The sequence below is a fragment of the Misgurnus anguillicaudatus genome, chromosome 22 (assembly GCF_027580225.2).
Source record: "Misgurnus anguillicaudatus chromosome 22, ASM2758022v2, whole genome shotgun sequence".
NCBI lineage: Eukaryota > Metazoa > Chordata > Actinopteri > Cypriniformes > Cobitidae > Misgurnus > Misgurnus anguillicaudatus.
The window spans coordinates 41,460,785-41,484,463 of NC_073358.2; the positions used below are offsets into that span (position 1 = coordinate 41,460,785).

General features: G+C 37.6%; 1 protein-coding gene across 44 annotated transcripts in view; it reads left to right on the top strand.

Moving 5' to 3' along the window:
- The window catches only part of camk2b1 (calcium/calmodulin-dependent protein kinase (CaM kinase) II beta 1), a 106,733-nt gene that overhangs the window by 15,386 nt on the left and 67,668 nt on the right, over positions 1–23,679 (top strand). For 38 of the 44 annotated variants that reach the window (XM_055198743.2, XM_055198748.2, XM_055198746.2 and 35 more), the window contains exons 3-6: positions 4,048–4,107; positions 4,211–4,265; positions 4,701–4,766; positions 20,934–21,006. In XM_055198743.2, coding sequence (XP_055054718.2) covers positions 4,048–4,107; positions 4,211–4,265; positions 4,701–4,766; positions 20,934–21,006 — 254 coding nt within the window. Of the gene's footprint in view, positions 1–4,047; positions 4,108–4,210; positions 4,266–4,700; positions 4,767–13,709; positions 13,783–20,933; positions 21,007–23,679 lie in introns of those variants that run through there. The other 6 variants (XM_055198744.2, XM_055198753.2, XM_055198757.2 and 3 more) reach the window with 2 other exon arrangements.

Below are 23,679 nucleotides of genomic sequence, written 5' to 3' on the forward strand. Positions count from 1 at the left end.
TACTGTACGTCACCGCGTGCTGACCTCGTACGTGCACATACCGGTAATCCTATTCTTCATTCACACATAACATCATACCAGTACTGCTAATGTTACAATGACTCATACCAGAAATGAGCCAGAAGCGATACTGGTATTTCTTAAAAGGTCCTGTTCACGCATGATCACTTAACAGCAATTTACAGAAAATTTACCAGTAAAGACGGTATGTGTGAAAGGGGTAATTGATGGTTCGTGATCTAGTGTGCTCCATTAGTATGTGTATAACTCAGAAAATGTCCAGCAGCTGAGCTTAAGGTCAGCACGCTTCACGTCACTGACTGACAAGGGGGCGGGGTCCCAAACCCAACCAATAGCCAATCGCAAAACCGGATTCTGCGATAGGGGTTAGTAATGGGAACCATCAAGCCAATAAATCTTAAAATATGGCAAGGCTGAAAATAGGGACTATAAATATTGAACTTATGGAAAATATGGAAAAATTGTATCCTGGTTCAGACTGATTTTCTTTTTATTAGACACTACTGATCTTTGTGCTGGCTTCACTGCGTCTTTTGCTTTGTTAAGAAAAAATAAAGTAGATAAGGCAAAATTTGCAAATGTATGATGACTGTTAACCCAACTAACAGTTTAGACGGCGATAAGCGATGCGTAAAATATTCCAGACTTTTTTCTGATTAAAACTACAGTATCATTTTGGCAGTAAGCTTTACTACTCAAGGAACCGTAGCGTAGCTGAGTGACATCTGTTCATTTGTAAAGAATGTTTTGCACTTCTCTAACAGCTGTGATACACCAATCCAGCACTGGATTTATTAGTATTTGATGGATGGTGACAAATCGTTGTGGTATTAGTGTAGTGGAGTTGCAACAGGCTTTCTGACCACAAACATGTGTTTGCAAAACAGCGTTTAAAAGTAAAAAACCTGATTCAGACAATGTTTCAGCGGTGAAGGGCTTGAAATATTTTAGGCAAAATGTTTGAAAGAGAGTAGGCTAGTTTTAAAGCCATAACGTTGTTAGACATTGTAGTGTAATAGTAATACACAATCTTTGTGAATTTGCTTATTTTAGGTGTGTCTTAAAGCTTAAGCTTACAGACTCAATGGGCATATACTGTAGCTGAACCTCTTCATTCATATTATTATTGAAAGCTGATTTTTTTAATTGCACAATTTTTTTGCAAGTCTGAAATCGCTTGAGGGGTTTTTATGCTGCTTTCAGTTTGGTGAAACATTAAACTCTCGAACTCTTTTAAAAAACAAGCATGAATCATAAGTAAAACACACACGCTTTGTATTGATCTGATCCAGATGTCTACACACACACACATGCTGGCAGGATTTAATGGGATTTAGCGCTGTTGCTGTAGATTTTGTCAAGCAGGGAGCATTTATTCCCCTCGTCCAGTTACTCATTATCATCATTATCCTAATCGATGGCGCACACAGTGTGTTCTTGGTTCGGGTGGGCTGGTTGGTTCCTCTTTAGTGAGCCGTTTTAAAGGGATAGTTCACCCAAAAATGAACGTTTTGTCATTATTTAAGTCGTTATAAACTGGTATAAATGTCTTTGTTTTGCTGAGGAAGACACAAAGGAAGACATTTGTAAGCAAGCAAGAAACATGAGATCCATTGGCTTTCATAGTAGGAAAGAAAAATACTATGTAAGGCAGTGGGGCTCAAAAATGGTTTGGTTACAAACATTGCTCAAAATATTTTCATTTGTGTTTAGCAGAAGAAAAGAAATGTATACAGCTTTGTAACAGTAAATGAGTTCATTTTCTTTAAGGGGTTTGTAAGAAACAAATAGCATATAGGAAAAGAAAGTGAATGTGAAAATCAATTTTTTAATTTCTCTAATGATTATTTGTGTGTGATGTTGTAATAAGACAAACCATGAACTGTTCAAATTCATCAGTTCAAAACTGCAGCTTTCTATGTTATACAGATGTTGTAACCAATCACATTGGCTTTGTTTACATGCACCAAATTTTGTCAGTCCGACTGAATTTAATCCGATTGTACTATTGTTACGACAATGCAGTTTACATGAACCCTAAACATTGCAATCTGATTAAAACGTTCATTTACTTGTACATTCTATATAATTTGAACCAAACGTCTGCGCTAGCGCACAGACAGGGTTGCCAGATTTGCGTATCAAAACCAGCCCAATTGACATCAAAACTAGCCCAAAAGCATCCCAAAGACTATTCAAAACGCAAATACCAATAACTAACCAACGAAATCCTTCAATGTTTATCCTGCAGAAAAAACAACTCGCGGAAATACTTGGCAACGCAGTGCACAGTGTCTCTTGTCGAGTACACGCATTATATCTGGATAAATGTACAAAGTCAAAGTTGAATTGGAGAAAGTTGTTCTGGAGAATTTGTCAGATATAGGCAAAGAAATCACAGTTTTCGAAAGGCACAACGTTATTTTTATTGCATTTTGTATTGTTATGAAAGTACACATGAACGCTGCAGAATGTACAGCGCGTGACCCCATTACCTTAATAAGTGTTTTGCCATTGCCTTGCTATTGCATGTTTGTGTGACGAGAATCATGTGATAAATAAATAAGAGTTAAATATTAGACGCGAACTTAGGGGCATTTGTGCCAGTGATGCGTGGGTTGATCCAAAATGAGCAGGTGCCTGCAGTTACTCGTGGTTACGAGTCATCCAAAAATATTTTTAATGATATTCGGGTTGCGGCTGGTCGGGTCGTTTGAAATAAAGATGCCAATTAACTAAGGCTGTAACGATTAATCGAGTGTCCCATTAAAAATGCCTGTCTGAAATCGATTCAGAATCAATTTTAAATCAATTTTGTGTTTCATGCACAGGTTGTGTGTGAACTACGTGTTTTAGTCAATACGAAGTCCTTATTAATCTAAAATCATGATGAGTCAGAGTCATTTATAACGTGCATTTAAAAAAGGAACACTCCTTACACAAAAACATTAAAAATATTCTTTATTATCATGAAAATACCTTAAACAATTTGAAGAACAGCGATATTAATATAATTATAGACATTTCCTAGAATAGCGTTTGTTATGCTACTTCTTCTGTGGCACAAAGCGAGTTTCTGCACGAGAGCGCCCCCTGGCTTTGGGATGTGCCCGGATTTCACCGAAATATAGTTAAAATTCATTCATTGAGAAAATGCGCATTTGAACGATTAATCGTTACAGCCCTACAATTAACTATTTTAATCAATAACTACTTTTAAAAAATGCGAGTCCGGTACAATTTTTTTGCGGTCGGGTGCAGGTTGTTTATACATTGACTACGCATCACTGATGTGTACAAGGAATTTTTGCATCCTATTATGAAAATACTACAATTTAAGCGTTTACAGCATTCTTTTCTCCTCGTTATCGGATCATAGATCGTAATACACCACCCCTTTTAATACAATCGAAATTTGCATTCAATCGACCTTATTCATATTTATTAAGGTGTTGACATGAAGGCTTTTTAATCTGATTGAGCCATCAATACGATTACAAACGTAAATGTAAATGTACCTATTGAGTGGATCAGGTCTGAGCAGGTGTGACCAAACTCTTTTTAGGTTGTCGCGTCACTGCGCTACATTTTTGCAATGCCTCCAGGTATTGCTGAAGCAAGACCTCTCAGATACTGCATGCACAAAGTTTAATGTTGTGAAGTACTACGGCTGTTCTCTCCATTACATGAAGTGATAATGCCAATACGGTGAAAGTTTTAGAGGGCTGAGCGTGTTGATCTTGACTGAACTGTTTCTTTGTCATTCCACCCTCGTTTCTTGCCCGCACTGACCCTTTTATCTAGACTGAATGAGATCTGGGACGGTGATTTAGCGCAAACGTGTCAAGCGTATTTGTTTCTTTTTTGTATTTGATAAAAGCATGGCAATTAGAGCTGTGATGCAAAATCACCCACACACTTGCTCTGTCTCTTGGTTAGAATTGGTTAAATTGATTTTTAAATATCACATAAAGAGAGTGGTTATATATGTTACTGTTATCTCATCGTGTTGTGTTTGGTCCTTAGATCATCAGAAGCTGGAACGAGAAGCTCGAATTTGTCGCCTGCTGAAACATCCCAATATTGGTGAGATTGCATTGATTTGTATTTTTTTATTTGGCTTATATATATATATAAAACAATGTGATATTGTGGCCACAATAAATAAATTCTCTTTATCTTGTTTTAGTTCGCCTGCATGACAGTATATCAGAGGAGGGCTTCCACTACCTACTATTCGATTTGTAAGTTGCTACCAGAACGTTCCTTAATTTCCCATTAATCAAAATAATTCATCCCTCATGTGTCCCTCTGGAGCTTTTTATTAGAATTTCGCTTTTTGTACTTTCAATGCACTGAAGCTTCATGTTTTGTTTGTAAAAGAAAATTGTATAGCTTTTGTATGTTAGCATGACTGGAACACTCTATGGACCAATCAGCATCCAGAGTCGAACTATCAAATTATTACGCACCGAAAAATTCAATGTCTATCACAAAACCGACTCCAATTGAGAGCCTCCTTTGGGAATCTTAAAAAGCTTCCTTTCAGTTTTTCACAGTTCTGTATTCCTTCAGTTTTTGCATCGGATTCTCATCTCCATGGAAACTGAGCCATGCGCTGCAGAGCAGGAATTTCGTTTAAATGAGCAAATAGCCAATCTGAACTTCCTGCATTTCAGGGTGACCGGAGGTGAGCTGTTCGAAGACATTGTTGCCAGAGAATACTACAGCGAGGCCGATGCCAGGTAACAACTGTTGCTTTAAATATCTCTTCCCCCTCTGTTTCTCTTTTCTTTTTTATTTCGCGCCTCTCTTCTGCCCTTTCTGTTCCTCTCTCATTTGCCTTAGCCTGTTGCACAGCCCGTCACGTGTCGCACATACACGTTCAGTGTTGGCGTGTTTTGCATTTGGAGATGCTTGTCAGAACAGCATCTTCCAAAGTGCAACATGTATCTTGCGCATTATCATGCACACACGACAGGTTGAAATGTGACTTTTGGGCTAAAAGATGGCACGACAAAACTGTAGATTAGCAATGGTTTGAGGAAATGAACTGAATTGTGTTCTGGTGCCCTAGAACAGTTCTAGAATGTTCATGTTGTGTCTTTTGTCTATCTGTTTCTAGATCTCGTTTCTTCCTCTGATCTGTCTCTCTTCTTTCATCACACGCAGCGACACTTTCTTCTCTCACATACGCAAGCACCTGCGCACACAGAAGCTAGATGATGCTGAATTAGTGAGGATGTGATAGTTTCCATATTCAATTAAATTTGGTCTTCACAAACACATGCACAAGCGTATATAAACTGTAAAAAATTAGCTGTCCCCTGCTGATTCCATTGCACAGTGTTTGAGGGCCTGTTTGTGTGATTGTTACCAGGATTTATACTGTAGTATCTAGTTGAAGGTGTTAGTCCTGGGAATTATCACCTTGGACTGACTTCCTGTGTACGTTTTGTGGGTGGGTGTTACACAAAGTCATTCATTTCAAAAAGTCTTTGTGGGGTTTTGATGCCATGTTAGTGTGGAGAGGTTTGGCTTAGTGGTTTTTAAAGGAAATAAACCACAGTTTTTCATTATTTTACTATGTTCTTCCCTCAACTTGGATGAGTTAGTACATACCTATCTTTTTTCAATGTGTGCACTTTTAATCTTTGTATAGTGCCTTGTAAATGTGTTAGCATTTAGCCAATCAGACGAATCACTTCCATGTTTTTCCTATTTAAAGACATTAGTAGTTACATGAGTACATATGGTGGCACAAAATAAAACTTTTGTTTGGAACCATAGGAATGAATAGGGCTAGGCTAAATTCTAACACATTCATGAAGCGCTGTACAAAGATTAAGGGCTCTATCTTACACCCGGCGCAATGCAGTGCAATGCAGCGCAATGCGCGATGCAAGTGTCTTTTGCTAGTTTCCACCCTGCGCAATTATAATTTTCACATTTAGCGCCACATTGTTTAAATAGCAAATGGATTTGCGCCCCCATGGGCGTTCTGGTCTGAAAACGAGTGTGTTCAGGCGCATTGTTGTGCGTTGCCATTTTGAGGCAACTAAAATAGACTACGCCATTGACCAACAAAAACCTGGTCTAAAGTCAATGGCGCAATATGTTTTTTGTTAATTAAAGAGCGCATTAGTAATATGCACCTATGAACGGGACGACAGCGCGGGTTTGCTTATCACATACATCAATGCGCAGCAGCACAAAAACGCTTTTAAATATGAAAGATTAAAGGATTAAATGTAAAAGATTATTATTGAGTCTCTTGGACATAAATGAGGACCGATATGAGACGTGAAAAGCGCAAAGAGCTGCTTTACCTGTAACCTGGTAAGTAAATAAATACTTTGCTTTAAACAAATGCATCTGTTTTTAAATGTTTTTTTTAAATGCTACCTCACGGATTTATTGTATATGATGACTCTGTACCTGTGGATATGGTGAGATGGAAAACATTTTTAAGTAATGCTCAAAAAAAAAACTTGTGACGCTGTCCAAGTGCTGAAACGTGCGGAGAGCCGTTTGTAAATTCTTTATCTCCTGTTTGTTACAAATAAAGTATTTTTTGGAGTACAAACCTTTTCTTACATACTTGTAAATAATTTTTTGATGATATCGGATAGCCATACATTTAAAGCATTTAAAAGCCATTTTTTTTACTTCTATGATTAAAAGAAAATAGGCTTTAAAAGTTTTAATAAAAAACTTACAATTTCAATACAAGTGAAAAACAACACAATTATTTAACATTAATCTTAAACTGGGGATCTTCTTCCTCCGCTTAGTTTTTCAGTTTACAAAGTCCGTCATCTAAATAGGGATTAGACATAGGGCCAGCGCAACAGGTTTTTAAGGGGGATGAGAGCTTAGACTCTCATTGCTTTATTGCACGTTACGACCAAAATACTTCATTACTCATTAAAAAAATAGGACCAACCCTTTTCGACCATGCGCTTGGCGCACAAACCATTTTTCCCGTCGTTAAATAAGCAAAAGTGGTTTCGGACACGCCCATTTAGACGTTGCGCTGTGCGCTTTAGACAATGCGCTTAGATTGTTAAAATAGGGCCCTAAAAGTGCACGCATTGAAAAAAGATAGGTATGTATTAATTCATCTAAGTTGAGGTAAGAACTAGGGATGCTCCGATCGGCCAGAGATCGGTATCGGCCGATAACGGCATTAAATGACTCGATCGGTCCTCGTTAAATTTGCCGATCTCGTGAACCGATCTTTCTGGCTGCAGTTAGAGACCATTTTTACGCAGTGAGAGCATTTTTATAACCCGTGGCTCATGAGCGACATGCATATTTGCATTTCTCTCTTTGCCTTTACAGAGATATGTGTATTTTCTATGAGGGCGCGGTCCGGTCCTAACAGCGCGACCCGTCTTCACATCCCCATCAAACAGCGTATACAACACGTATCTATCGCGGACAATTGCATCCTCATGTCAAAAGTTTATTATTTGCATGCATTTTAAAGTTTTGAGCGTTTAAACTTTAATTTTCCTCACAGCTGCTCTCGTCTGCATACACCCGCCGCGCGCACACACAGCAGCCTGTCATCAGTGCACGTGCACACAGCGATCTCTGTCAAGTCTTAAAGCTACAGTAACCTAATTCATCTCTCAATAAAATAACTCTCTGCTCTTCACTAAAGAACTGTTTTACTTCATACGAATGCGTGTATATTTAATTCATACAGTAAAGACTGTGAAGTGTTTTATTTTCATTAGATTTTACAGACATAAGCCTTTTTAAAGGCATATTAAATTTCTCTTTGCAGAAGAAATATTTGTGCTAATTTATTTGATTCTCTATTAAAACAATAATATACCTAATTACTGCAAGTAATATAACGAAGGCAACATCTGTGGTATTACTTTATCTAGAAAAAATGTTAAAAGTTACAGTCATCAAAGAGCTTGCATATCAGCTTGAAAAATCGGTATCGGCCGATCACGAAGACAACAAATCGGTGATTGGTATCGGCCTGCAAAAATCCTGATCGGAGCATCCCTAGTAAGAACATAGTAAAATATTGAAAAACAGTGGTGTTTTCCTTTAAAGTCTGACTAGGAAACTACAAGAGTCTAAAACACGATGGGAATCGGGAAAGATTCTGTTACATGTTATTATGACAAACTCAATATATATATAAAGCAACTTTACAGTAAAATCAAGCCGGCACAATTTCTCAATTGCTGTACCTATGTGGAAATGTTTGGGTGCTTCATTGAGTTAAAGTGAGTCATGTACTGCTATTGTCTTGAGTGGGTTAAGACCTAATAAACTTGAGCTCACAGTACTGATCTATCACCACCATGCCAGTTGAGCAATGTGGCCTTGTGCCCATATTCCAGCTGTTAGTTACTGTTTTGCGTTGTAGCTGAGTGTCTGCTAAAGGGCAGTTTACACCTATAGAGTGTACTTGCATGATGCCTTTACACCGTAATTGCACCCTTTTATAATGGATGTGTATTAAGCACAACATGACCTCTTAAGATGTTGCCTCCCTAAAAACTCCCTGTGTTGTCATTGTTGCAAATACAGGCTTTTAAAGTTACATTTCTGTGCTATTATTATTGGAAGTACTGGCTTTAAAGTTGTGTTATAATACATGGATACGATATCATGGATTCAAGGTACAGTAGATTTGTGATGCTGTAGGAGTTTAGGACTTTAGCATTTATATCTTCAAATCATAATTTCAGAGCAGGTAAATGATTATAGGCTCATAGATCGGTCAGGGTAATGATAATGAATTATACGGGAAGTAAGGACTTTGGATATCTTCACAAGTCGATTTTTGGCTGATATTTGGCTTTGTTCCGCCCACTTTGCCGATCAAGTGCTACCTTCTTGTGTGCCTGTTTCAAAATACACAGATTGGTGTAAAATAAATGTTAAATAAATTGGTGCTTGATTCTGTGAAACCTGCCACCATGATGCTTTAAGGCCTTTTTCATACAGAGATTACGGAAAATGCATCCGGGATTTGTCCGGGAATGTTTGATTTTTGGTTAATTTACACTGCCAGTGATTTTCTGGAATTTGTGTGTGCATTCAGACACATACCGTAAAGACACGTGACGTATTTAAAGCCCTGCACTTGGTAGGTTTTTTCCACAGCGTCTGAAGTTTGCTAATTATCCGTGAATTCTCTCTCGAGAAACCACACACATGCATAAGATCATAATAAAACTAGGGCTGTGTTGAAAAAATCGATTCACCGATTCTGAATCTATTCAGAATCTTTCTAAAGATCGATCCGTAACTTAGAGGATCGATTTAATAATTAATAACTTGTAAAGTTTGTAAAATTTTCTGAACTTTAAGCAAGCTAAGACAAAACTCGTGTTTATATCAGTTACACGTGCGCTGCTGGAGCAATGTAGTTTGATGCCTAATTTGCTTATAGTACAAACATCTTTGATTAGAAAGACGAGAAAGAGACGCAAATGTTAATATGTAATAGAAAGTAAAGAGCGTCAAGACCTTAAAAAAGACTTCATCACATCATAGCACCCGTCATAATATCTATATCTAGAGCTCCTTCTCTCATATATACAGGTATTTATCCTGTCTGTAGGTTTGTGCCTAAATTTATACCTGTTCATTTTACATACTGCCTATTTTTAATGTAATGTATGCATGAATACAAAAACAATGCATACTATAGCTTCAATAGTCTATAAAATTAATAATAACTCAATTTAAAACAAGATTCTGTCTATCAAGACTTAATCTGTTGTTATCCTCTGGGCATTTTTCACTTTAACATTATTAACTTTAAATTGTCCATATTTTAAAACTGTGGTGAGCAGTTAAAAGCTATAGTGAGTGGCAAATAACTGCACATTTTTATAATCCAAAAACAATATAAACTGAAAAAACATGTATACCATGAAATATACCGTTACCGTGAAATAAAATGACTAATGGAATAGATTTTTGGTCATTCTGCCCACCCACCCCTATCTGGCACCATTTCGGGCTTTTTTCAAAAACACTTATCTAAATCTTGAAGATCTGATCAGATCGGATCAAATCGAATCGAACAATGATAATCGATTCAAGATCTTGAGAATCGGAATCGAATCGATTCTTGAAATTTGAATCGAAACCCAGCCCTAAATAAAACGTGAGAAAAAAACGATATTGTATGGCGGAAGAGCACTTAGTTTGCAGCACTTCAACCTCGGATGCAGTAATATTGACGGTTTGAGCGAGAGGGGGAGTAGTCAGGAGTGAAGATGTTACTGCGCGCCAAGGTCGAATACAATATTGTTCTAATTTTTATCCGCTTAAAAAAACGCCATGTTTTATTTTGTGCCACCACACTAACTTAAGTTAAGGTAAGAACATAGTAAAATATTGAAAAACGGTGGTGTTTTCCTTTAAGACAACCAGGTAACTTACTTAAGTTGAACCAACAAATCTTTTTTACAGTGTATGCACATGTTCAGTGTTGTCGTAGTGAAAAGCTCAAAAGGGAAAACTTCAATTTTTTACTTCGTAGATGTCAAGAAAAAGTACCCTAAGATATTCTGAGTGGTTGCTGTGAGATTGCTAGCGTGTTGCAGGTGGTTAATGGTTGGTTGCTTACTGCCTAGAAGAGCAACCCTGCAAGACTTTGATAATCTGGTTGCCAGATATGTAAGGCCCATCTGTCAATAAAGTCCATGACCCGCTGTCAGGTGTAAATCTGACCGCTTAGAAGAGTCTAACCTCTCATATGTAATAAAAATGTCTTTGAATATTGGCATCAGCCATTGACAGGTCATCATGTGACATAGAAATTGTCTGATGCATGTGTCTTATGTAGAAATGCAGAGAAACATCTCGGGCTCCTTTCCTAGTTCATGCTGATCTCCTGCAGACCTGTTTCCAGCCACCTGCTGTCTGTCCCTCCTCCACAGGCTTCTCACATTTCTCCCTCTCTCTCTTTCTCCCTCTATTCTTTCCATCTCTGTTGTTCTCTCTTTCACTTTCAACATTTCTCTCCCCGTGAAGCCTTGCAGTCGTGCTTTGCCCCCTGCCTCCTCAGAGAGGAAAAACTAGGCCTGCAATTAACACACATAATTAGGGCTTCATCTTTCTTCCCTCCCCTTCTCCACCTGTCTCCACCAAGTCTCTCTTTCTATCTCTTTCTCAGATATTTCATCCATCTCTCTTTCTCTCTCTCTCTCTCTCTCCTGACACCTTCTCTGCCGTGTTGGGGCTCTTGTTGTTGGAAGCGATTCAGAAGCAGTGCATGGCGCTTTTGTAAATGGAAACTGTCCCAAGCATTAGCGTTCAGTGAAAGTTCTTCACTTCTTCTGGTCAGTAATGTTAGATGAATTGAGGTTGTGCTTTGGTTTCAGGTAGATTATGTAGGTTTATCAACATGGGTAGATTTATTTGTGTATTTTTGGATTTGGTTTACCTTGTAAAAATACATATGAGGAATAAATGATGGAATAAAATGGAATTTTGAGATTTTTACTCTTTTTAACATTAAAACAGTACATTCTGTATATTAATTGTGTGTGGGTGCAGTTTGAATACATTTCGGACATACTGCAGCTGACGTTTTCGTTGTCATTTGAATCGTGTGTCCTTTGACCTGTGATGTAATCGTGACCATAATTTACGTATGGGTTGTTTAACATGTATACATAGTTAACCTGATAGGGAACACTGTGCCACAGCACACCCCTCCCCCCCTACTCAGAAGTGAGGCTGCATAAACTTCATTATAACTTTGAAGCATTAAATAGTCAAAATATACGGTCATGCAGCTCATTGTTTGAAAGCTTAGACTCTCAGGATTCCATTACACATAAGATGATTTACAAAACATTAATCTTGTTGTTAGTTACCTGAACCGGGTGGTGCCGATTAAGTTTTTTAGATTAAGAATTTTACCTTCAAATTCTTCCCTTTATCCACTTCTGTGAAATTGTCCAAAACAAATTGTTTACATGAATCCCCAAGAGTCCAAGGAAATGGTATATCCAAGCCGAAACCAAAACAATTTGTTTGCCTCACAATTTTGACGTTTCTGACCGAATTACGATATAAAAACTGTAAACAATACCCCTGAGTGTCAAAGTATATTGGAGCTGTGCCACTTTTAATTTGGGTATGTTGTTTAGAGGTTAGGTTAAATCCCAAGAAGTACCTAAATCACGTATTGTATGTGTAAAGTAAATTCAGAGGACTGTTTCTAAACACATTAGAAATGTATTGCCGATTTACGTTACAAAGACTGTGAACTCTGTAGTACTAACTTGTGGCCTAAAATCATGACCCGATGACACTCTTGAGGCACCGAGCATGGCCCTGCCCCTAACACAGGGTTTCCACAGGTCCTTGAAATCCTTGAAAGTTTGTGAATCTGGGGGGGGATTCAAGGCCCTGGGAAGTTTTTGAAAATATACATACATAGATACAGGTCATTGAAAGTGCTTGAATCTATTTTATGTAAGAAGTTTTCTGGAAAAATCCATATTATTCCCTGTGTAGTGTAGGATAATATCATAAAAATTCTAGACTTTTTAAGCACACGTGCTAAACTGTTCACTTTAAATGCTTATATCTTCTGTATGCGAATGTTGATTCATACCAAATTAATTTTTTTGCATAGTTATGTTTGACAAATGAAAACATCTCGGGTTACGTATGTAACTGTTGTTCCCTGAGAAGGGGACGAGACGCGGCGTCTCCCTTGCCATTTTTTGTGCGTCCCTGTAATGCCGTCTTTGCCAATATTTCAGATAGCGATATACTTCCTGACTCCCACGTCATCCTGTCTTTGTCGTTAAGCCTCACCATTGGTTGAATTGGATATACATATTCAGACGCACTTACCCCTGGAGGCATCCCCAAAGTGTCACCCCACTGACGCAGTGCGAGTTCCCTTGAAAGGGAATTGAAACAATGTATCTTAAAAGGTAACATGATGTAACCGTGCTCTCACTTAAAATGTGTCCCCACATTTAGTCCTTGAATTTGAGGGTATTGGACCTGGAAAGTCCTTGAAAGGTCCTTGAATTTATTGTTAACTAAGGTGTGGGAACCCTGCTAACAGAATGACGAGCGTTAATTCAGATTGTAGTGATATTTGAAAAAAGGCGGCAGTAATTCGGATGCAGCATATGTCTATTAGTTCTGAAGCCGTCTGTATGGCAGTGTGCTTATAAAAACTTCAGATTTAGAAAATGTTGTGTGTGTTTATGTATGTATGTAGGTTGTGTGTGTGAGAAAGGTTGTCTTTAAAAGACACAATATTGAAGTGGATCGCACAAATCTTTGATATAACCCAAACATACAAAAAAGGCACACGCTTCCTCACTACGCCTGTTTCTTATTTATTTTCCTCTTGCTTTTTATCTCTCTCTATCCTCTTCCTCTAATGTTTTTGTTTGTTGTTGTTGTTGACGGTTGTGTCTCATGTCTAAATGTTTCTGTTTCTTCACTTTCATCACTTTCATCATTCAATTCCCCTCTTCTCTCTCTCCTCACAAATGTCACTCTTCCCTCTCTTCTCATGTTTCGTTTCAACCACCTCTCCATCTTTTCTTTCATCACCTCTATCCTGTTCAATCCATCAATCGTGATGTCACCCTACACATCCTCACACCCCTCCCCTCACCTCTCACCCCCATTTTCTTTCTTTCGTTTTGTCTTCACAGTCACTGTATCCATCAGATTCTAGACAGTGTCCATCATATTCACCAACATGATATAGTGCACAGGGACCTGAAGGTCAGTATGTAGCACACACACTGCTTGTGTATCGCCTGTCTGTATGCCTCTGCTTGCACCTGTCTGTGGCTTAAGCCTGTCTTTGTGTTTTTCTATGTATGGCATCATGGGCTTCCCTTAATCCATTGACTACTTTCCCAAACTTCCCAAATCCTTACTTCCTATGCTTGATTTTTTAAATGACCCTCCTCAGTTCAGATGGTTTTGACTCTCAAGGTCTCACATTAATTTTTGCCTGTAACCTTCGTTTTACAATTTTTAAGTTATTTTAATTTGAGTTTTACTATTGGTTAATTTAACGTATTCTGATTTAAGTAGTTTGTTTAAAGATACTGGTAAATCTTGTTGCTCTGTCCCATGTGTTTAGTGTTCTTCTGACTGGTACAACAAAGCGGTTGATAAATTAATTGTTTTTAGGGTTTTTTAAAGAAAGTAAAAAAAGACATGTAAAGACATGTAAAATTTGGCATAAATTGATATTTTCCAGATTTGTCCAAACTATATATACACAAATATATTTAACAATTTATTACTAAGCACATTGTACTGTATAGCTAGAAATTGTACAAATTGCTGTTATTATGGTTCTTGCTTACAATGATTGTTTGTTTCTGAGAAAACTCCTTCTGGTGTCCTAGCTTTAGTTTTAACAACTTACAGCATTTATTTTACAGGGTTAAAAAGCATTTACATATGGACGATAACAATAAATATAACGCTAAAAATTATAAAAGTAAAATTGTTTTAGATTAACTAGAATACCACAATAATAATGATAGCGATACAATGCATTTTTTGTGTGACTGTAACTTATAAGTTGAGAATTAATTAAATGTTATCCGTTTGTGTGGACGCTAATATAGTTACAATTTTTGTTATAGTGATCATCGTAGAGTGAACGCCCCTTATAACCTTATACATTCCAAACTGGTCCTTTGTTTACCATTAGCCCCTCTGCTTAAAAGAATAGTTAGCCCAAAAATAAAAATATCCCCATGATTTGCTCACCCTCAAGCCATCCGAGACACATGCCCATCGCTCTTCCAAGCTTTTCAACCTTCAGGCCCAAGGAGTATTCATCCGTCCTTCACAAAGTAATCCAGACAACTCCGGAGGATGAATGCAGGCCTTTTAGAGGAATGTTCCATTTTCTTAAAAGAAAAATCCAGATAATTTACTCACCACCATGTCATCCAAAATGTTGATGTCTTTCTTTGTTCAGTCGAGAAGAAATTATGTTTTTTGAGGAAAACATCGCAGGATTTTTCTCATTTTAATGGACTTTAATAGAGCCCAACATTTAATACTCACTTAACACTTAACAGTTTTTTTCAACGGAGTTTCAAAGGTCTATAAACGATCCCAAACGAGGCATAAGGGTCTTATCTAGCAAAATGATTGTCATTTTTGACAAGATAAATAAAAAAAATGCTCTTTTAAATCACAACTTTTCGTCTAGGTCCGGTCCAGCGCGACCTAACGTAAATGCGTAGTGACGTAGGGAGGTCACGTGTTACATATATAAAACGCACATTTGCTGACCCTTGTAAACAATAAACTGCCACAAAGACATTAATTAGTATCAGTTGACATACAACAACGTAGGAACGGTCCTCTTTCAACACACTTGTAAACACTGGGGCGGAGTTTCGCGTTCGTCCTCTGTGACCTCTTGACGTCATGACGTATTGCGTGGGTTCCCGCTGGCGCATCACGACCGGATTTAGACGAGAAGTTGTGGTTTAAAAGTGGATATTTTATTTTTCTTGTCAAAAATAACAATTGTTTCGCTAGATAAGACCCTTATGCCTCGTTTGGGATCGTTTATAGTCCTTTGAAACTCCATTGAAAAAAACTGTTAAGTGTTAAGTATTAAATCTTGGGCTCTATTAAAGTCCATTAAAATGAGAAAAATCCTGCAATGTTTTCCTCAAAAAACATAATTTCTTCTCGACTGAACAAAGAAAGACATCAACATTTTGGGTGGCATGATGGTGGGTGAATTGTCTGGATTTTTCTTTTGGGAAAGTGGAGTGTTCCTTTAAGGGTAATTGATGTGATTTTGTAAGAGAAGTATCCATATTTAAAACTTTACAAACAAAAATAACTAGCTTCCGGTAACAATGCCATTTTGGACTCCTCATCATTCACTAGAGTTTTAGGAAGCGTGCACAACAAAGCTTTTAAATGCATCTGAAAACGCCTGCCGGACGCCGACTGCCAGCTTTTTTTCAGTAAATTGCCAGCTTTCTTCAGCTCAGCACTTTGGTTACTGTGATGCTTATGCTTTGTTTATCAGTCTTTGTACGATGTGCCGGTTGGTTGTTGTGATATTTGTCCCGTCCTTCCTCCTCTGTGATTGGATGCTAGTGTTAGAACTGACATTGACGAGCTGAGCTTTTCACACAAAGTTTAATATTTTTCAACTCTCGGCACTCAGCACTGAGAACGCCGGCTTTTAGGGCGGCGTGCACACCAACGCTTTTAAGCCAGCGGCCGGCGCATGTTTTCAATGGATTTTTTCCATGCTGAAAGCTGCCGCTCTGACACGCTGAGCGCTGAGTGTTGATGGAGATTCAACTTTTGGTGGAAAGCTCCGCGCGACAATGTCAGTTCTCACATGGCCGTCCAATCACAGTGGAGGAAGGGCAGGACCAATATCCCAACAATCAACCCAAGGTTTTCGGCCCGGGAGAAAGCCGCTAGCTGCTGGCTTATTTGAAAAACGCAGGGCTTCCATTGGAAACAATTGAAAGCCTGCGCTGGCCGCAGGCGTAAAAGCGTGGGTGTGCATACCCCCTCAGCGCAAAAAAAAGCCAGCTGCTGGCTTTTTAAAAAAACGTCGCACTTCCATTGGAAACAAATAAAAGCATACGCCGGCGTAAAAGTTTGGTGTGTACGCTACCTTAGCATAGTGAGCACACGTTGCTATACAGTAGGTGTGCTGCGTAGTGATGTAGTGGCGTAGGGACGAATGCAGGGTGGCAGCACAGAGCAGGGTGTAAAACAACTGGATTTAAGGATTTAAATATAAGACAAGATGATACTAAGTTATCTCTATATGTAGCTAGGTTCTTGCGAGAGCCTGTTCTGACCTGATCTTATGCTAAGTTACTACCTGGTAAGTGCGTGTTGGATTTGACCGGAAAAAAAAATTCATAGTTTATAACGTTTTAAATGTGGATGTTTTCTTGCACTATCGCATTGATTGCCCTCAGAAGGCCTGTATTTGTCCCCCGTGAGCCTTTGTGTTGCTTTTGTGAGGGATGGATGATCATTCTTTGGGCTTGAGGGAAGTGGACGCCATTTCTAACTGTTATAGAGCTTGGAAGAGCTTTCTATAATAACTGGAAATGTATTTGTCTGAAAGATGATGGACATGTGTATTTCAAATGGCTTGAGGGTGAGTAAATCGTGGTATTTTTCGTTTTTGGACGAACTAGCGCTTTGAGTAAAGGCCTTTTGAAATGATGAATAAAATGTGACTATCAAACCCTACAACACTGTCACAGATGCGCTCAGGGCTCCAGAATATATTGAAAAGATGACTAGTGACAGCTGCATGCCAAAGGGAAACGATGGCAAGGAAATAGGTTAATATTAATATCATAGACCTCTGGACTGCACTGACCTTTGCTGCTATCTTGTGATAACTTCCTCACAAGTCTGTACATAAGAGATTTATAACAACTTGTTTTTTAGCGCTTTTTATTGCCTCTGTCACAGTAATGTCAGTTCTTGTTGGATAAACAAACAGAGTAAAGTGGCCAACCTTTGTCCTTAAAATTGTACAGTACAGGTCGTTAGCATTTTTTAAATAGTTTTATGAAATTGAAATTGCTTCTTTCATTTCTAAAGAGTGGAATGGAGCCTTAGACAAATACTGCAATATTTAGTGCTGTCAGTCCAAATCAGGATATGTTTACGTAAGTCAGCACTGTGAGATAAGGATGAAGTAGCGTGCTGAGTGGTTAGTTGTAACACAGCATTACAATTAACCTTGCTGGGTCAAAATATTTTCAAGCCCACCAAAAAACTTGCTAAGAGTTACAGAGAGATTTCAAAACGATGCTATGTTTTAGTCAACAAGAGACTGATTAATGACATCGCATTGGATTTGGTATCTTACACACCCAACTTAGAAACCGAAAAAAAACGTGATGAAAAATTTACTTGCATGCCACCAAAACACTCGTTCATCAATAACTCTCAGGAAAAACATTATACATTTCCAATAATTTGAGGGAGATCGTCTTTTGGCAGAGTGAAAAATACCAGAAAACCAAAACACTAAACCTTGTGCAACAATGTAAACAGTCCGTGTTACAACTAACCCCGCACCCCTATATATCTATATATTTGTACTCACTATATTTTTGTGAGGTCATTTCATAGACATTCATTAGATATAGACTAATCAGACTATAAACTTTGCTATTCAGACTATAGATGATCAGACTAATGTTATCTTCTATCCCCTAAAACCTAAGCATCACAGAAACATGCATGTCATTAGGTTAAGTAAAAAAAAAGGTGTTTCAGTAAAACATCCTGAGGACATTTGGTCCTCACAAATAAAGCTACTCGTGTATACTCACATGCATACATACAGTACACGCACACATACTGTACGTACATACATATACACGCCTACCCCTTCTCTTGCAGACCAGCCCTGATCAGCAGCTGATAGTGGGGGAAGTGTAAAGAGAGACACACGCTGTCATAAATCCTCAAATGTTTATGAATATATAAATATCCTTATTACGTTATACATATATATAGTTCAAAGCGGAGTAAACACACAGATTCACTCTCAGGAGGTTTATTCAACATTGTGAGTTAAACACATTCAGGCACATATTGGGACTTTTAATGGAAGACATTTAGAAAGCAAATGCGGCATTTTCATTTACAGCCCTGAACTTTACTGCCATACCAGAACTTTACACGCATGCCATTAAACTCATGCGCAGCACATGAATAATAATAATAATCACAGCTATAACTTTATTTTTGCCCCACTGTCCTTAGCCGTAGTGCCGCTCAGAGTTCTTTATTGAAAAATCTTGCATACATTTCCATAGATTTTTACTATTAATTGAGAACGGAATACTCTAAATAAAGTTAAAGTAATACATTTTTAGTCAAATGATTATTATATAAACTATATCAATTATAACTAATAAAATGATTTGGATTTTTAAGATTATTATTTTTAATTGGTGTGCAGCGTTTAAAGATTTAAAACACGATTTAGTAAAAATGCCCGTCGGTCACTGTTAGCTCCCCGTGTGCATCCAGCACATAACGCTTTCCATCTTGGCCCTATTTCTCAATATTGAATGATTGGTGGCACTTTACTTGAAGGGGTGTTCATGGGACTGACATGACATCTTCATAATCATGACATGACACGTGTCATGAACATGAAGGAGATTTTATGTGCATTTGTGACAACTGTCATTAAGGGTCATTTGTTCGATTATGACATTGTTTGAGATGTGTTTGTTGTGACAACTTGACATAAACATATACATCAAAACTTGTCATAACTCTGTCATAAACATGACATAGCAGAATAATGATCAAACTTAAGAAACTACCTAGCTTTATGGGTTAACATTACATTAAACTGCCATTTAAATGTCATTAAATGTTAATACTATGTCAAATAATTTTAAATACCTTAACAAAAGACATAAAAAACTGACAACTAACAGAACTTGTTCTTCCTTACAAAGAGCGTTCTGAATTTTCTGACATAAATGAAAAAAAAAACATTTGATTAATTTAATGTAATTAAAAACTGTTTTCCAGCGATATGGACCCTACACTGCATGGCTTAACACATTATTTTACTGTATTCATTTAATTTTAGGTGAATCGGTCTTTAAATACAAAAAAATATCATTTTATCAATTTTAATTATTATTATGATTATTAAATGATTGATTTTATTTGTTAAACACATGGAGGAAACTTAAAAAAAAACATTACAGTATGACTTAAATAATATTAATGACATTGTTATAAAACTATTTGACAAAGTATTAACACTTAATGACATTTTAATGACAAATTCTATTTGTACCATTGTAGTTGAGGTCAAGAAAAATATTTATGACGCCGCTACAAAACTATATGACAGAGTATTAACACTTTTATACAAATTTAATTTGTATCACTGGTAAAAAGTGGTCAGTTATGTTGTCTTGGTAATGGCAAGTTGTCATAACAAAGACATCTCAGACAATGTCATCATCTTTGCATTAAAGATTACATAGTTGAGCGAATGACACTTAATGACAGTTATCATAAACGTCCATAAAATCTCGTCATGATTATGAAGGTGTTATGTCTTATGAACACCCCTTCAAGTAAAGTGTTACCGAAAGATTTATCTCTAGGGATGTGCGTCTTTTTGAAAACGATTTAAACATTGTTTTACAACCACCTGACTTCTGTGACCCCAGCGTATTATCACTTACGTGTCAGATCTGGTCCGAGGCTGTTAAATGCCTTGAGGTTTTGCCTCTGCATAGGGCTGTACCCGTGCATGGCAACATGTGGGGGTGTCCTGACAGCCGGTTCACATGCGTGTGCACACATGTTGCTCCCGTCCTATGCTGCAATTACATTACACTCCCTTAACAATATATCTAAGCACCACTCTGTACGAGGAAAATAATATCGGATTTATCTAAATGAAGCACCTTTACTCTGAATTGTGACCCACAGCACTGTTTTCTACTTTATAATAAACAATTGCATTGTATAGTCAATACCTGTGGTTATTTTAGTGGACAGAGCATACATACTGTATGTAGATAGGAGTATATAAAAACAACCAATCTAGAGCTCTCAATAGGCACAATGCATTGCCTCCATACCAAAATAGTTCTTAGTTTAGTTTGTCATTTCTAATTTTGGATCTTACAAAATATAAAGCTTAACATTTACTGCTGATGTCGTTTAACTGGGTGTCTTGTGTTATGCTAATATTGGGAGGCAAGGCTTGAGTCTAGAGAGATGCCCCGTCCTTTCCCTATTTAAGTACCCCCCCCCCCATAAAAACCCCAACCCCTGGCTTGTGCACGGGACTGTAGCGCTGCTCAGACTAACCTGCGCCCCCTGCTGTTTGCATGCAGTCACTGCATCCAGCAGATCCTGGAGGCGGTGCTTCATTGCCATCAAATGGGTGTGGTTCACCGAGACCTGAAGGTAAGTGACAGGTGTCACTGTTCCTCAAATGTCTGAACACGTGTGTTCATATAAAGTTAGTACCTTTGAATCTGTGTCTATCACTGTGTGAATTCAACACTGATTGCAATAACACCTTGTCAAAAATGGTGACCAAATGACACCGTAGGAATGCATTGGAGGTCAGTACAGTTTCGCACAGTGATAGCGCATGATGTATGTTTGTGTGTGTTACTTAGTGTGGCACTATACAGGTGATAAAATCACTTTTTAATGAATATTCAGGTAAGACTACACCAATTGGGCTGAAGTAAAAAGAAACTTTACTTTGTCACAAAGGAATTTGCGGCAGTCTGTGACAACAGTGGATCTTTGTGGCTAATTTTAATAGACGAGTTAAAGACATCTTGTTGTCATGGTTGCACAAAATGTCTTTCTAGAAGACAACCAAGAATGCTTTAACTAAGTAATGTGATATATAAGAAACGTGGTAGACCAAATGTGCTAAAGCACCTCTTATTGCATGACTTATGTTTTAAATAAAATTACTCATAAAAGTTAAAGCAAAGTAATTGTAGACATCAGGATTTAGCTCAAGAATCACGCCCAGGTTTGACACACTGCAATGCCATTTTGCTGCTCCTATATGAACTTTCACCTTCTCTACCATGCAGTGTTATTCGATAGATTAGATTCAATATCATTTATTTATCAGTATTTCATTAAAAAATGTTTGGTTTTGCAGAAAATGTATCTATATTAAAATATAAAAACTGGTAACTGAAACCAGCTATGTTGCAGATATACAAATTATATATAATACAAATACACATTAAATTAACTTATTTTTTCGAGGGCGCATGATGCGAAGTTCATTACAACATGTATGTAGCCCGTCATTTGTGTGGTTCGTGATTTCAAAATATGTGTCCGGTGCGTCCCTGTGTGCCTCACTGTGTGCAGACGCGTCTAAAGGGTTTATAATAAAAGAGACGCTCGCAGATAATTTACTCACCACCATGTCATCCAAAATGTTGATGTCTTTCTTTGTTCAGGCAAGAAGAAATTATGTTTTTTTGAGGAAAACATTCCAGGATTTTTCTCATTTTAATGGACTTTTATGGACCCCAACACTTAACAGTTTTAATTCAGTTTAAAATTGCAGTTTCAACGCAGCTTCAAAGGACTGTAAATGATCTCAAACGAGGCATAAGGGTCTTATCTAGCGAAACGATTGTCATTTTTGGCAAGAAAAATAAAAAATATGCACTTTTAATCCACAACTTCTCTTCTTCCTCCGGCTGTGTGACGAGCCACCGCAACCTCACGTAATACTTCATCACGTCAAGAGGTCATGTGTTACATATATGAAACGCACATTTGCAGACCATTTTAAACAATAAACTGACACAAAGACATTAATTAGTATTATTCGACATACAACAACGTCGGAACGGTCCTCTTCCTCCACACTTGTAAACACTGGGGCATAGTTTCAATACGTCATCCGTGACGTCTTGACATGATGACGCTGGCGCGTCACACGACCGGAGAAAGACGAGAAGTTGTGGTTTAAAATTGCATATTTTTTATTTTTCTTGACAAAAATGACAAACGTTTCATTAGATAAAACCCTTATTCCTCGTTTGTGATCGTTTAGATTCCTTTGAAACTGCAATTTTAAACTGCATTAAAACTGTTAAGTATTGGGGTCCATTAAGGTCCATTAAAATGAGAAAAATCCTGGAATGTTTTCCTCAAAAAACATAATTTCTTCTTGCTTGAACAAAGAAAGACATCAACATTTTGGATGAAATGGTGGTGAGTAAATTATCTGGATTTTCTTTTAAGAAAATTGACTAATCCTTTAAGAGAGTGTCTTTTGAGGGTGTATTTTGTGAACGTGGGCGTCTCTTTTATCATAAATGGTTTTGACGCATGTGCAGCAGGCACTTATTTTGACAAAACAAGTGATGCACATGGTTCACATGATGCAATAAACACATATTTTGAAAACACGAGCAACACACATGATACTCCGAACACATATTTTGAATTTGCGCCCCTCGGAAGAGCAGTCACGAGCCGCCACTGTTAACAATAGGCCCACACAACTGTTTAATTACTTTTAACAAACTTCAATCATAAATGTGTGCATACAATGCACACAGAGTGCACAATCTGTACAATGCACGTTACTGTAAAAAACAAAATCATTTTAAATGTGCAACAGTGAAATTCATTAACAAGTTGAAACATGTAATAAAACGTATAACATGTTCAAAACAGGCCTATCAAAACAAGCCATAGTCTAGACATTGTTTATATAAAAAAATGTCTGTTGCATCTTTCGACAATTTTAAAAAGAGAGGGGAAGTACAAATAATATTCACATCCTCTGAAGTAAACCATGCAGAGAATCGATTTAGGGATTCTCTGCCAAATCTTAGTGTAAAGATATTTTCAGATGACTCTTTTTACAGTGTATAAAATTATTAAGTGCCTCAGCTGTGCTACTGTGTTATGTCAGTAGTAGGTGTCATAAAAGCTCTCATGCCTTCTGTACAAACATGTAATCGGTGCTTTGCATTGTGTTCGGTGAAGATGGTGATGCTTACAAACTGCATGCAGCATGTTTGTAGAGAGTGATCTTTTGTCCGTTTGTGTTGTGAATGCATGCACTGTGATTTGGTT